This window comes from Primulina eburnea, chromosome 9 (assembly GCF_022965805.1).
Source record: "Primulina eburnea isolate SZY01 chromosome 9, ASM2296580v1, whole genome shotgun sequence".
Taxonomy (NCBI): Eukaryota; Viridiplantae; Streptophyta; class Magnoliopsida; order Lamiales; family Gesneriaceae; genus Primulina; species Primulina eburnea.
Window position 1 is genome coordinate 2,278,341 of NC_133109.1, and position 17,666 is coordinate 2,296,006.

General features: G+C 31.1%; 1 protein-coding gene across 1 annotated transcript; it reads left to right on the plus strand.

Annotated features, from left to right (window-relative positions):
- Positions 1–10,169: 10,169 nt before the first annotated feature.
- LOC140841089 (NAC domain-containing protein 7-like) lies at positions 10,170–14,780 on the plus strand. Its single transcript, XM_073208278.1, is given in 6 exon segments — positions 10,170–10,564; positions 11,848–12,030; positions 12,179–12,373; positions 12,376–12,453; positions 12,658–13,116; positions 13,119–14,780. Coding segments are annotated over 5 exon segments (1,020 nt in total). The 5' UTR covers positions 10,170–10,564; positions 11,848–11,870; the 3' UTR covers positions 13,247–14,780.
- Positions 14,781–17,666: the final 2,886 nt, after the last annotated feature.

A 17,666-nucleotide genomic window follows, 5' to 3' on the forward strand; every position in this document is an offset into this window, starting at 1 on the left:
AGAAAATGGAATGCTTGGGCTACGTTGGTTGGAAGGATATGATAAACTAATGATTAGTATGTAAATGATAAAGAAAATGATTGTGGTAGGATGAATTAATATGGGGTAAAATAATATTATGTTTGGTAAGATTTTTAAGTGTAGGATAATTTTGAATTTTTGATGAAAAGACGAAATTGCCCTTCCTCTTCGCGGCGGCGGCGGCCGGCCGGAAATGGTCCGCCGGAAACGGCCGGCGGGGGGCTGCGGCAGGAAACGGCCGGCCGGAAATTTCGGTCGGCGCCGGCGGTCGGCCGTCGGCGGTCGGCGGCGGGAAGTGGTGGTGAGTTTGAATTTAGGAGAAGGGTAAAATTGGAAAAATAGGATGGATTAAGAGTAGGATAAATAATCTTAGGGAGTGAGAAGGTATTATTTTAACCTACCTAATATAACCTAATCATTCATAGGAGAGATAAGATGGGTTAAATAATCACGCGTACCAAACAAGGGATAAAGTAGGTTAAATAATATAAACCTACTTTATCCTTCAACCAAACGGGGCCTTGATGTACATGCATGGATTGGATAAAAAAAAACCCATTAAATTAATTTAATTTTGAGCGGTAGGAAGTCAATTTCATACTTAATAGTTGGTGATATTCATTATAAGGGAAAATACCATATTCCCAATTTTAACGTACATGTCTACAATAATACGTTAAAATAGGAACTTGAACTTAACTCAATCCCAAAAGCTAGCTCAAAGAGAGAGGATTGTCCAAGACCATATATACAACTCTCGGGTATTTTATCCAACCGATATAGAACAACTTACACACCCTCCTCACGTCCAAGAATGAACATTTGGAGCGTGAAGTTTACAAATGACCCAATTATGGACTGAACGGGTAATACAATTATGAGTAGTCCAACACATAACGGTTGAACCTGAGCTCTGATAGTATGTTAAGATTGGAACCTGAACCTTACTCAACCCCAAATACTAGCTCAAGGGGTGCGGATTGTCCAAAACCATATATACAACTTCCAGATATTTTATCGAACTGATGTGAGATAATTAACATAAACAGCGATATATTAATAATATTCAACGTCATGTAGTGTTATTGAGCGCAGTATCATTGCTTTCTCGAAAATAAGACTGGATGTAAAAAAAAAAAAGATCAAATTATTACATCAAAATTTGATTTCATATCTAATCTAATTTAAATCAGAAAAAGACCAATACAATTGTTGTTAACAATTTGTCTAATCTAAAATCAAACCCGTAGTCGATATATTTTAGGTGCCAATTATTTTATTACAAAAGGCCAAAAAATACTTAGTTGTAATAAATTCGAGTCACTAATGTTTGTGGCTCAACCGATTCTGGTACGTGCTATAATGATATTCGTTAATGTTTGTTAGCATTTCTATTTCCCACGAGTGAGACCACCCCACGTGCTGTGTCCAGTCTGTCGACCACATATTTACAATTATCTTATTTTATTCAAATATTCAAATTAAAAGAAAATCTTGAATTTAGTTCCGTGAATTGGGGGAGGTGTCGTTGAATTTCGACAATTTTAATAATTTTTGTGAGATTGTTGATATTATACTCTATAAATCATGCAAGAAATAAAAAAAAATGAAAACTAAGTAGATTGAAATTAAACAATTTTTTCAAAATTAGAAACGACTCACCAAAATCGGGTTGATTCGGGTTCGAGTTCGGGTTGAGAGTTTTCTGGTTGACTCGGGTTCGGGTTGAATAATTTTTGAATAGTACTATTACTCAATATGACCCAACCCACCCAAATTGACACCCTTAAATTAAACACTTATATGCATTAACTGAACCGTGGATTGAGTTCTTGCTAGCACAAGGATTAAAGATGGCAATTGGCGGGGGCGGGAGCGAGTTTGCCATCCCCATCACCGTTGCCGAATTTCATCCCTACTTCCATACTCGTCTTGATCCCCGTTTTTTCGGGTTAGGAGAATCCCCAAACACGAACTTTGGGGATCAATTTTTCATTCCCGCCCCCATCCTCATTTTAAAAATATTAATATAACAAGGCGATGACAGATTCGGAGATTTTTTCAAACCAAAACTTATTATTATCTATTATTATTAGTGATAATAATAATTATTATTAATATGAATATTAACAATATTATTATTAATAATATTTTAAAAAATAATGATATTATTATATTATTGATACTAATGATACTATTATTTTACTATTGATATTATTTTCGGGACATGTTCGAGGATAAGATATTAATCTCATACCCGTTCCGAACTACATCGGGAATTTTAAAAAATCCCAGAATCCGAACTCGAAAAAATCGGGGATCCTCATCTCTGTTTTGGGTTTTACCCGTGGGGAGAGTTGTCATCCCTAACAAGGATAATACACTAATGCTAGATCGATTGATGACAAATTAATTTGACCGTGGGATTTAAGAAATTAGTAGACGTCACGTAACCAAACTAAAATTATAGTTTGGATATTGGAGAACTATAATAAAATGAATATTTAGAGGCCTATTTAACGTAGTAATTATAAATGACTCCGATATTATTGTAAAGCTAGTAATTAAAAAATCAAAAATTTGAAAATATTTAAATGAATATTATATTTTAAAAGTGATACAACTGTTAATTACGAATCTGAACAATTTTATTGGGAAAAAAACTTTATATAAAATTAATTTGATGCTAATTATAATTTCAATTTTAAAATTAATTCACATTATTGAAAAAAAGATTAAATTTGTACTAAGATCCATATGTCGAAATTTTAATTGTAGGAGTATGGGCTAAGTCCATGTACATTGATTTGAGCTGGCCCTTATTCATTTCCTTTTAGGTTAAATTACTTAATAACTTTATTTTTATATACATGTAAATTTATTCTTAAATATTATTTTTTTTTAATTTTAAAAATAAGTTATTTTGTGTCCATTACCAAAACAAAAATTTGATTAACTAGTGAAAAATACTGATGGTTATTTCCCATTGTCGTTTTGTGACAAAACCAATAACTTAAATTTAAGCACACGACAATTCGTCCGTCGTTTCTCATGATAATGCGACTCAAATGATAATAATATTTTTGAAGGAAACTTTTGAACCTATTAGTAATCATAATCCACAATTGTTATACATAATCATGTGTCATTAGGTTAGGGTTTCTTTTCATGAAATGGTGACAACTATAATAGACCTAAAACTTTAGCAATAATGGTGCAAATGGATGTGGTTTGTTGATAGCAATTTTGTGCACACAAAGAAGAGATTTTTTTATACCTATTAACACATTTGTGCTAGCAATTACATTATATTCTATGTATATAAATTTAAAGGACAGAAATGGTTTGAAAGAAAGGTCTAGCTAGAGACAATTCTCTTTTGAGTAGGTCTTTTTTGAGACGGTCTTAGAGATCTTTATTCGTGAGACGAGTCAACATTGCTCATATTTACAATAAAAAGTAATTCTTTTGGCATAAAATGTAATATTTTTTCATGAGTGACCCGATCATAGTATATGTTTCACAAAATTGACACGTGAGACTGTCTCAAAAGAATTTTTTTATGTCATTTTCATGACAATCGTGAAACGCTCGCTACATTTTCTATAAGATGATTTAAAATATAAATATATATTTCACGAAAATCTAAGTCAAATTCTTAATTATTTTAATTTTCTTATTATTGTTTTCAACCAAAAAAATATGTCATCAACTTTTGTGAAATTTTAAATATAAGATTGTTAAAGAACATTTGGGGTGAGTGGTAAACAATCTTCTCATGGATTGTATTCTACAAAATGATTATGCGTTTGAATATTAGAATTATGAGTGAGTCTCATGTGATACCGTCTCACGGATCATAATCTGTGAGACGAGTCAACCCTATCCATATTCACAATAAAAAGTAATACTCTTAGTATAAAAAATAATACTTTTTCATGGTTGATCCAAATAAGAGATCCGTCTCACAAATACGACCAATGAGACCGTCTCACACAAGTTTTTGTCTAGAATTATTTATATATGGTTGACCTACATACGTATTCATACTCTATACTTGAGTATAATGTACTCATTGCATGTGTACAATCCTCCTTATCAATTTATTAAATTTCTTTTTTAAATTTATTCGTTATACTTAATCTTGAACTCGAGACTTCTTCTCAAACTTGGGATCTTATGATACATTAATCAAAGAAATGCATGCATTTGAAATCTGTCAATACAAAAATATTCTTAATTAACTAAATATAATCTAATAAAATATATAACCTAAATAAAAAATATAAATAAAATTATTAATTTAATTACATTTCAGTTTTTTCGGTCGGTCAGTTTTAAAAAATAAAATCCGAAACCGAACCATATAAAAGTCATCTTTAGAATTTTGTAGAGTTTTTATATTCAATTTCTTTTTTTGACAAAATTCAAGTATAAAAAATATATATTATATTTAACTCATCTCATATTTAACTCATCTCTATATATATATGTTTGCGCCTTGGAGAGCTAATATTTGAATTTTATAATAAATTATACATGGAATTTAAAACTCTTTTACTTGAATACTTTCCCGAGATGGCCCAAAACATACACAAAGAATGGTAACGAATAATATATACACAAAGAATGGTAACGAATAATATATATATATATAATAATAATTTTTAAAATAATTTGTAACTCATTTAATATCAAAATACCGAGTTCAAAAATTTAGCAACAATTATAGAAAACCTCCCTACAATTTAATAATAATCCCAATAATAATAATAATATTTTTTATTTTTGAATAATAATAATAATAATAATAATAATAATAATATTATTATTATTATCATTATTATTATTATTATTATTATTATTATTATATTGATGGCAGCAAACTCAATGATGTCAGCTAGGCCACGCCAGACCAGCGAGCCGCAAAACATCCGTTACGGGACCCACTATTACATTAACGTTGTTTTAGTATTTTTAATAATCCTTATTTGCTTGTTCTTAAGACAACAATTTCAAAATTAACTCGATTGGGTTAGCATCACTAAGTTGAATTTCTCCTGAATTAGATATTCATAAACCAAGAGTTATGTAGTACTACACGAAAATAAGTTCATTGTAACAGTAGTTTTACATTGAAAATGACTAATAAAATGAACAGTTTAGCTATCAAATTGATATTAAACAGAAAGTAAAATATTTTCTGGTTTTCGGATATATGAAAAACTACTACGTCATCCTTTCTTCCACTCAGGAAATACACTAGAACACTTGGGGGATTACGAAAAATTTACAAAAACCATATTCAATAGACTCCTAGAATACTTCACAAACTTAAACTAATGATCAATAATACTCTTACCGTCAATTACAACTATTTTCAAAACAAAATACTAAGCACAAATTGATCTTCAATGATCAGATAAAAAACTATTAGATGCGTGCTGAAGATTTTGCTTGATCCATTTGGCTCTCAATAACATGATAATGCTTGATGATTCAGAAAGACGTGGATAGACTTGATTGTCCATTCAACTGATCTATTTATAGGCTTCGATTTCAACGATCATCTTTTTGAATATGAAGGTCATTTTCAAATAGATACGTCGTTGTTTTAATGTCATTGTCCTTCTGACAAATTACAAAGTTTCATTAGTGCTTGTGGACTTTTACATTTTAGCACATCAATAAAGTTGTTAGAAAGATTTTATCCGACATCAAATTGGCTCTACTTTTCAAGGAATGTTCTGGAAATCTATCGAGAATGTACTTCAAAACATTCTGACGGATTTAGTAACGCAAACTGATCAGCGATCTTCTATCTATAGCCCTTTCGATCAATTAGCTTCCATCAGTTATGCTTAGACATCGGTTGAGCTCTGAAATATTAGTTTTGTTTTGGGAAATCATTTGCGCATGAATGATCAGTTTTCCTCATGAATTCAGTTTGGCTAAGTTTTATAAATTTTATTTTGATCAATAGCCTTGTTAATTCATCAAAACTTAATTGATCTAACAAGCGTAATTACTATTATACATTATATTCCAGATGCATCGTAGTACATAGAACCATAACTTACGGATAAAGACCGCAATACATTTAATTTAATTCGGCATTTTCACTCGTTCATGCCAATTATTTAGGCTTCTTTTCATTATTGATAATCCAAATTAACATTATATACCACTAAATCTTGATATACGCCTAGCACTAACAACATCATATCACAATAACCAGACTATGAAAATTTTCGAAATCGACCCGAACTCGATATTTAAAATGTTGAAATATGTTGGTTGTATCATCGTCTTCATCGATTACTTTCGACAATTTGATGATTATACTCATTTAGCGAGCTGATGACGTGATCATCATCCATCGACATATATACATACCAACGTCCTTAATCCGTGCCGATGAAATGTACATAACGATGCCATATCACGAATATTAGTTTCGAGTGAGATAAGTGGACAAATATAGTCTTCTCAAATCTCAAAATCTGTATCTACAATCATGCGTGAGCTTTGACATTCAGTTTGTCCCATCAAAATTCCGTTTGCAATCTTTAAAATAATTATTAAAAAAAAAAATTCATAATCACTTTTTTTAAATATCGAAAACATTGACGATACCATGCTTTTAAAATTTATATTCCCTTCCCCTAAATTTGAAACAAAAAAGTTATACATACAATTGTAAACATAATAAATTACATGAGTATAATGATGACAGTCGGTGGTGGTGAAGAAGCGTATTGGCGACGAGGAATAAAATGACTGGTTTATATTCATCTTTTAGACAAATGTTTCTGTATTGAGTAGTTTTTTTTCTAGATCGTCTCACATGTTTATATTCATGATATGAGTTGATCTGACTTACATATACTATGAAAAGTAATATTTTTTAGCATAAAAAGTAATATATTTCATAAGTTAGGTTGGATTGGAGATTCGTCTCACAAAATTCACATAATTTTTTTTGGTTCTGTATTATCGAACTATAGTGTTTGAGCTGCTCTGTGGTTTAAAAGATTTGAGTTGTACTATTACCATTAGCTATAACTTTTGACTTTTGGTAAAGCGGCAAGCGCTCGGTCCTACATTATGTAACAAATCAAACTTTCGAAATTGGACAACTAGTGGATAAAAAAAATGAATTTTCCAATAATTTATTTAAAATGTATTTGGATAATTCTTAATGGGTGTTAACTATTCAAAATGGATTGAATCATGATGGTAATAATTGAAATACTTAACAACCCAACCACTTGATGAAATAAATGAGATAGGACAAGAATTAATTACATTCATTAAAATAACAAACACCCAAACATTATTTTTTCACCATACAAAAGTTTAATTTCTTGAAATAATTACCATTCATTCTAGAAATCGAAATATACATGAACCAAAGAATCAAGTGTTCCCCGTGCGCATTCGGGCCCCAATTGGTCATTAATGATGAACAAGAAATGGTAGGGACTAAGGAAATTGTTCGCACAAATGGGGTTTTCAGACAATTTCATTTTATTAATATTGGCTCCTTATAACCTAGAACAATCAATATACATGTACCATATCAAAATTATATATATATATATATATATATATATATGTATAATTGGAGTAATTTGTTTTTTTTTTGGTTGGCGATTTTTAAGTATTTCAAATATATCCCAATCCGTTTAGAAGGATTTCACGATATAATTAAAATCAGAAGGATATTTATATGTCTGTTTTTTTTTTGTTGCTCTGGGGGATTTTTGTTGGATTATCAAAAGAACAAAGGGCCCAGAGGCACTTGATCTTTTCACCTTTTGGATGGAAGGCTTCAATTGAGTCACACTCACTGTAACTTGTGAAAACTAGCGACTACAAGATTTTTATGATAATATTTTGGGAATAATAACTTTTTTTAGTCCATAACTTTTTCAATTTTGAAAAAAAAATCGAATTTATTGTATCAAACTAAATTTTGAATACTAAGGAGATCAGAACCTAAAATATGACAATTAGTAACCAAAAAAGTTGTTGTTTTTTTTCAATTTTTTGGGGCATGTGGCATGTAACCCCATTTGTAAAATCCAGAGGACATAACCCCATTATATGAAATTAATGATATTTTCCCTTAAAAAAATTAATGATGAAATGTGATTGTCTAGCATAAAAGTACTGTGTAATAGAGGGACTGTGTGTGTGTTTCAGAAATAAATGTTGTGCCCGATGTTATAATACTTAACAAAACATGCAACAGACTAATTCAACATATAAAACTTTACGTAAATAAATCAAGATGCAAATAAATATGCACAAGTGAACACAGTTATGCGGTGCCTCAGACAAAAGATTCACCAGAAAATATTTTAAGTTTACGCAAAAACGATACTAGAACGTTTATCAATATATTCAATAATGGCAAAAGGCAAAACTAAGGAGTTGCATTGCCATCCTCTCTATTTAATCACATTATTCTAAATTGAATTGGCCAAGTTGTAACAGTTTAATAAAAGAGGATTAAAGGTCATTTGATCCATTGTTTAGCAGCACCACAATAGAAAAAAAATACAAGCATACAGCCTTAAAATTAAAAAATTTAAATGGGCGGACACATGCAGCTGGTTTGCAGGAGTTGTAACAGATGATTTAAGGTACATTAATAACCATTATTGAATGGTAATAGTTGTCTATTCAGCTAATCGTCATTTTCACCTATAAATAATGGTCAAAGGTTGCGGGAAACACAACTAAAGCCTCATCAAATTCCTGCAATTTCCAAGTATCAAAGTGGGTTATATTTAAAACGAAAAATGCTGAGGGAATTATGATATTTCAGTGGTATCTTGAAGAAAAGTTTCGGCCATGATCTCGAAACTTTGCAAACATACAAGTTCGAGGCAATCCAACAGATTTCGTGTTCGACTTTTTAGTTTGTTCTTCCCTCGTTTTTGAAGATAATAATCAGGTTAGTGAGCTTATATATGTGTTTTGAAGATAATAATAAGGTAAGTGATCTTATATATATGTGTTTTAAAATAATGATGGTCATGTTTTTGAAAAATCAATCATACACTACTCGTTTAACGTCATTTGATTTGTATATGTTTCGTTCCACATGATTCCTCTGTTACGCTATGAATTCTTGAAAATGTATTGTTATGATTTGAGTTAAAAGTGGTAAGGAAATTTTTAGAACATGATCAAATAAGACCCTAATGTGGTGGGTTATAATAACTGATACATAGACTCGTCCCCTTAGAGGAGTAATAAATAGAGACTGATTAGTATACTATGGATAAATAGATGAATATTAGTGCCTTGTTTTGGTATGTTTTGATATCTTTTTTCGAATTTTGTTTGTCTCATTTCTTACTTATATTAAGATATGTTCTGCGACATTTCCCCCTTTTTCCCTCCCCAGATAAACATTTCCATTTGTTTTATTTCAGGAAATGACTCAACGTACTAGTGATGAAATACCCCAATGTATGTGTAAACTCGCCCTCGGTAAACACGAGATTGCGATGACGGACCTTAGAGCTCAGCTCTACGAAGAGCAATTACAAGAACATCAAGAGCGATTATTGGCCAAATACTTGGCATATGAAGACTTGAAGAAGGAAAAACAAGAGTTAGAAGAGCTCAATGACCACCTCCAAACTTTTCAAAAGACATTAAAAATGAAACCTAACTTTACCTACATCTTTCCCTCTATCTAAAATTTATCATAGAGTTAAAACCGCCCTAAAATATAATTATTGATTAATGATGTCAAAGATGTAACTATAACAACAAAATATTTTCTAAATACATGTGTGTGTGTGTACAAGTGCATAAATTTTATAGATGTTTAAAATGAAAAAACCTTGATATATATTGTATGTAACGAAACCTTTAAAATATTATAAAGAGGTCTCCATCAATGGCGGTTGGCGGAGGACCCCACACGCGCGCTCACTCTCTCTCTCTTTGCCAGTTTTGCGCCACCTTTTCTCTCTCACCCTTCAAGCTTTCCCCACAATTCTGCTCGCTGCTGATAGTGAGTTTTTAATAATAATCGAAAAAACAAGAAATATATTAGGTAAAGTAATCATCATTTAGGGTTTCCCATTTTTCTTTCTTCCTTTGCAGAATTTGTTGCTGCTTTTTTCCCTTATATATACGAATCCCATTTGTTCTTCCGTTCTTCCCTGGCTCACCCACTTGGGATATTTGTTTCCTTCCTTTCTTCATTCATTCGCACGAGAACTGCACCCGTTCCCTCGGATCGATCCGTCCAGGCCGGGACAGCAAGAAAACAACTATACCTGCAGTTCTTCGATGCGCGAGGAAAGCATCTGTTGTCTTTTCTTGTCTTCTTGTTGTCTTGCCTTTCTATTTCATAAATATTCCTATAGCTTCGGTACACTTTTCTTTGGAATTGGGAAAAAGGTTGCTTAGTTTAGTAGTTTATAAGGGTTTTGTATGAGACTTTCTGCTTTGGGTGGATCGGATCGAGTGGTGAGTTGTTCAGTTCTCTACCACTGGATTTGAAAACTTTAAGGTTTGAGTTTTCTTGATTCATTCCAGTTCTTCATGTAGGAGAATGTTTTCTTTTTGCTCATCATAGACTTTAAATAGTGTACTTAGTATAATTTCTTTTGCTAAAGTTGTAAATTTATGTAGGATCGATCCATAATTCTAAAGCTGATCGATGTTAATCGATATGCGTCTGATCAAGATTTTTACGATCCATCGAAGATAATTAATTTCTAGAGTATACTCCTCGTGATATGATCAACACCTTGTTTTTTACAATTACCTTTTTCTTAATTAAGAATTTATACCAAAACTGATCGATCTATATATTTACTTCAAACTCAAGCTTCATTTTCGCTTTTCTCCCTGCTTTGAATTTTCTTCTCTTCATTCTTGCAATTCTTTTGATGGATATGATTTGGTAGCCGAGGATGTAAAAAGTGACCTAAAGAAGTGATGATAAGTTAAGTTTCATGCAAAAAAAGTTATTATCACATGTCAAATTTCTATTTCTACGCATAATAATAACATCAGCACTATATTCCACATGCATGATTTCCATCAATCGAGTGAATTCATTATTTTTTTAAAAAAAAAATCCACATATGTTGCATGGATAATTTCTTTTTTGAAGGGATAATTTAAGGGATAACGAAAAACGTATGGCGTGGATTTCTTGTTTTAGTAGGCTATGACATGCTTAAGTACTGCTAGTGAATGGATGGATATTATCAAAGTTTGGAAGAATATTTTTAGATCCAACCATAAAAAAACATGTGATTGTGTTTACCATGATTACTTGCATGCTCGGCACCTTCACTTATTATGTTTTGAGGTATTTTTTTTATATTGGAATTAATTGAATATGTGCATGCTAGAAAATGTCATGTGAGGGGAGATTAAATCTAGATGTGATACAGTCAATATGTATTTTTTTTATCTTGGATTAATTTTCTTTTACACTCGCTCATTTTTTTAGAAAAAAATATATTAAAGATTGAAGACATTTTTCAGTTTTGATAAAACTACCATGTCAAATCTATATATACATATATATATACATATATATATTACATATATATACATATATATATATACGCGCACACTTATGTGATATTGTGTTCCGATTCTCTATTTTTTGAAGATTAAAAAACTGGTGTCTGTTATGTTCAAATTTCGTAACACCGCTTAATGAAAAGTTACATAAGATAAGAAACGGGAATTAGACTATGTGAATGTCGATGTTTTAGTTAAACATCTAGGCATGGGCTAAGATCAGCTAAAACTAGCTATAAATTTGAATACCAGGTTTCAGAAAAATCCAAGAAATAATGAATACTTTTTCACATGTTCCTCCTGGTTTCCGGTTCCATCCTACCGACGAAGAACTTGTTGATTATTATCTAAGGAGAAAGGTTAATTCAAGACGAATCGATTTGGATGTAGTCAAAGATGTCGATCTTTACAAAATCGAACCTTGGGATCTTCAAGGTAATACAGTATAAATTTGAGATAGTTCATATGTTATTTAATTTCAAAATGATTATAAAGAGCATGTATATGAAATGATATAATATCAGTAAGTACAGTAGTGGAACAAAGAAAATAAACCTAACACCATTAGTTGATTTTTCGTTAGAGCTATGCAGAATAGGAACAGAAGAGCAAAATGAATGGTACTTTTTCAGCCACAAAGATAAGAAATATCCAACCGGAACACGCACAAATAGAGCCACTGCAGCTGGGTTTTGGAAGGCAACTGGAAGAGACAAGGCGATTTATTCGAAGCAGGACTTAATTGGTATGAGAAAAACCTTGGTCTTTTACCAAGGAAGAGCCCCAATGGTCATAAATCGGATTGGATCATGCACGAATATCGTCTGGAGACCGACGAAAATGGAACCCCTCAGGCAAGTAAACTAATATTTATGCAAATACATGGATAAAAGAAATTATTTCCCTCTCGAAATACCACAGGAAATTAGGGTTTTCATGATCATACTTTAGCAAAAAATCAGCATAATCATTGATATAAAATACAGAATTTTACACAGTTTATGTGAAAAATATACATATATGGTGACATAATCTAATACAGTTGTATCATTATACAGGAAGAAGGATGGGTTGTTTGTAGGGTTTTCAAGAAACGATTAGCAACAGTTCGAAAACTCATGGGGGAGCACGATTCACCTATCTGGTACGATGATCAAGTTGCATTCATGCAGGATATGGACTCCCCAAACCAGCATTCTCATTCAAATCTCCAATATCCGTACCCTAATTACAATTCTTGTAAGAAAGAGATCGATTTGCAGTATGGAATCACACCAGATCATTCCCTCCAGCTTCCTCTTTTAGAAAGTCCGAAAGGGGCTTCTTTTCCAGGCTTGAACATGAACATTGGCAGCAATTTTTTGCACTCTTCGGGGCTTAATCAAGAACAAATACATCTTATTGATCAAAATTTTCACTCAATGTTTAAAAATAATGGTGAACATTCGAGTGATCAGGTTACAGACTGGAGGGTTCTTGACAAATTTGTGGCATACCAACTTAGCCAAGAAGAAATTCTAAAGATAACGAAACGTTCCCGCTCATTGAAGATTCAAACATGACTGCTAGGAACATGGAGAAGCAAGAAATGGCATTGGATAATGCTTCGAACTCTACATCGTCAAGCTGCCAGATTGATCTGTGGAAGTGAATAGATCTGCTTAAGAGATGCAAGATTACTATATGTGGATATGCAAATGGATGAAGAATTATCATGATCACCACCATCATCATCATCATCATCATTATTATAAGTTTCTTGTAAATAATAAAAACTGAATTTATTATTAATATTATATCTACAACCTAACTAATATTGAATCTTGGAATACACCATATTTAAGACACGATCTTACTAATTGTAAGATAGATGTTGTCTATGTACTGATCTGATGATAACCACAGTGATGTCTATGTTGTTAAACCGTGGTTACTTCTAGATCTACGATATGCATTTGTATTGAAGAATTAAGTATTGCTATAATGAAAGTATTTGTAATTTCCCTCAAGTTTTTGTCATATTATATTCAAGTAAAAGGCAAAACTTTGGTTAGATAGAAGAAAACAAGTGATCTTCATTAAACTATATAGCTAATGAAGTTAAAATTTCAGTTATATCGATTATTTAATTCAGAAATTTGTGCGTGTGCGTGCGTGCGTGTGCTCATTGGTCTCTCAATACAGATTTCTCACATTTGTTGATTTTTAGTTAATTGTTCCATTCGTATGATTCCATATATTTAATATACAGCGAATATTTCATCGATACAGGGAAAGATACAATAAAGTTTTGAAACATTGTTGTTGTCTCTCCTATTATCGACATATAATAATTATCCTGTAAAAAGGTGATTTCGGGGTGGCATGCTACACTGAGATTTAAGCGATCTCAAGTGAAGGAATATATATAATTTCCCTTTTCGTTTGCGGTCCATTTAATAACTTTACTTCGAAGACTAGCCTCATGCAATTATTTATTTCAATTCTTGGAAGTAAGCACAAACAATAGGTAACAAACACCTTTACGCAAACAGGGTTTCTTCTACTTTACATGCAAGTAAACTTGTAGTAGCGAAAGCCACGAAATTTGAAATAAAGAAGGATAAAAATGGTCCAACGGCTACGGTATAATAGCTGAAATTAGACTTATAAAGAGCACGAAGAAATTTGCTAGTAAATAAACGGACTGATATCTTAGTATAAATTAAAAATTGGTGGATGCATATGATGAAACATACATTTTTATACACTAATTACGTATGAAACTTAGAAGAATATCAATCTAAAGGTAACGATCTGAATTCTGATCACCTTATACTCTTACTAGCCATGCTTCGTACACAATCAGTTAATATTCTCAAAATCTGCTGGTTAGGTTTTAACCTTTGAGAGAGTTGGAAATTCCATATTGCAAAAGAATATGGAAAGTTAAAAACCTTAAACAAGAAAACATTTCCGAAGGCAAAGCGCAGTTTCTTGCTCATATACAATGTAATCATCGAAATTTTAGTGGATATTTATATATATAAAAAATGATTCAAAATGCATATATGCATAAAATCGGTTGATTCATTGTATCCTTCAGCACACATTTTGACATAGTGATGCAGTCAGATGGGAGTTGATACACAATCCAGGCTCTGATGAACAATGTTTCGAAACGTGAAGTTCAAAAACTAGGGAGAATATCTATACCTTTGATGAAGTACTAAACAGCAATACCAAGAAACTATTGCAAGAGTCTTGTTCTCGAAACGGCGCCCCCGAGTTTCTATGATATATACAAGGGATTAAGCTCAGCAGTCCCTTTCAAGAAACTGTAAAACTCATGCAATGTATAATGGATATATATACTCATTATTGAATGAGTGATATAATTACACTTCAACTCGTCGACCTTGATCTTTGGGAAAAGATGCATGAATTTGGTATCCTAGGAAATAAAGGGAATTAGCTTTTTCAAGTCAATCCGAGTTTCGAGTCATGTAGGCTTGAGGTCAAAAGTATATGTATAACTGCTTATGTATATACAGAGAGGAGGGGAGACATGATCGTAATTTGAATGCTAATGATGATTTAATCTATAGTTTTAAGATAATCAAAACTTTTATTTTTGATGGAACGAAACGACTATACATATATGCTCGTTCGATCGTGCTCGAGTATGTGTGGAGTACTGGCTGAAATATATAGAATCATGAACTGCTGCGCATGCAAGATATACATATGATCTGAGGAGATGGGAACGGTGGCCTTGCAAAAATTTAATGTTTGTTTGCAAAGGAAGTTAGTTAACATCACTAACAGCGTGAAAAATTTCATGTGACTTAGCTATAATTAATGTTCCAGCATCAGTTTTATATATATATATTTGAACATGGTCTTTGGACAGGCCTGCAGCAGGCTTATCTTTTAAATCATCATTGAGTTTCTTCTTGCAGAGGTCAATATATATATATTACGCATGATGCATAATTGGAGCTTAATAATTTCGTGGGAAAGTGAAAATTTCAATGGTTTTAAGTAGGGAGTACAAGGGTTTTGTTCATGCAACCCACATGGATAGTGTCCTTATCGACTCAGCATATGATACGTGTGTTGATTGGATAAATCATGACCACTCATTCATCATGACGTATGGATAAATGACCATGATTCATCACCCAGCACAAGTGTCATGTGCTGACTAGATGATAACATTACTCATATGAGTAGCATCTACCAAGCCGAGTATAACGATACAAGAAATGATCTTATGCGGAAAAAAATAAGGCTATAATTTAGGGTCCCTTTGAATTACACTTTTTCTGCCGATGCGAGGCTTGAAAAAAGAAATAAATTTAGGGTTTGATTAAATTTAGAAAAAGAAAATTGATTTAGGGTTAGATTTTGAGAGTTTTAGTTGTCCATATGACTTTTTCAATCTCTAAATTACCTTTGTAATAATAATATTCCTTAACTTAGTAGTTTTTCTATTTTCTAAATATGATTTGAACATGGTCTGTTTTTTGCAAGTGTGAAATAAACTTAGAAACCTATATTTCTTTTTAAGACAGGCTGATAACAATTCATATGTCGGGTAGTAATTAGGAAAATATGTACATTTCATTAAATATGACTAGAGCTCAAAAATAATAATAATTCAAATAGCTATAGTGTCAAATTATAAAATCACAATCAAGAGTGATGTACCTCAAAATTTTCATTGGGTATTTGGGTTTGCATTATTTTTTTAAATTTTAAGTATTTTTTGGGTATAGTGTGTAATATAATAATACAAGTAGTCCTAATGTTCAATAAAAAAACTAATTAAATTACAACTATATAAGAGAATGTGAAATAGACTAAATATAAATTTGTAAAGAATAAAAAACAAAGCAAAGTAATTATTCTTTTTATTTTCAAATGGTGTGAAAATATTTTTCAAATTTACGCAAACCATGCTTCAATAATATATGAACTTTTCATAAAAGCAGCGCTGCCAGCCAACATGGAGACAGCACATTCTTCAGTCACTGATTGATCGTCTCTTGTCGATATATATATATATATATATATATATATATATATATATATATATATATATATATATATATATATATATATATATATATATATCCCGTCACGACAAAGAAATATATTCATTCAAATTATGAGATAGAGATAAATTTCCAAAAAAAAGTGTAATTTATGGGCGCGACAAAGAAATATATTCATTCAAATTATGAGAAAGAGATAAATTTCCAAAAAAAAGTGTAATTTATATATATATATATATATATATATATATATATATATATATATATACAAAGAAATATATTCATTCAAATTATGAGATAGAGATAAATTTCCAAAAAAAAGTGTAATTTATGGGCGCGACAAAGAAATATATTCATTCAAATTATGAGAAAGAGATAAATTTCCAAAAAAAAGTGTAATTATATATATATATATATATATATATATATATATATATATATATAACGAGCAATGATACCCTGCACACTCTTTTCCTGCACACCAGTGAGCGCCTGCCTACGTGGCACACCCACAACCACACAAATTTTTTGTTTTTTTTTTTTTAAAAAAGGCTGACCAATCATGTGGCGGTGCTCATGATACCCTGCACACCTGGTGTGCATATATATATATATATATATATATATATATATATATATATATATATATATATATATATATATATATATATATATATATATATATATATATGATATCAAAGACTACCCAGTGATACTTAGGGGGATAATTGAACACCAATAGAAATATTCATAAACAATAATAATAAAAAGCAATTAATAAAAAGAAAATGCAATAACAATAAATAAAGTAGGCGGTTTAACCAGCCATATAATATGTATAATAATATATATATATATATATATATATATATATATATATATATATATATGCGGAATTTAAAGACGGGAATTTAAATACAAGAATTTAAATGCAGGAATTTAAAGATCTTTAAAGATTTGAGGTTTCTCCAGTTTCTGATTGCATATAATCTTTAAAGGATTATATGTAGAGCATACTTTTGCAAAGAACAC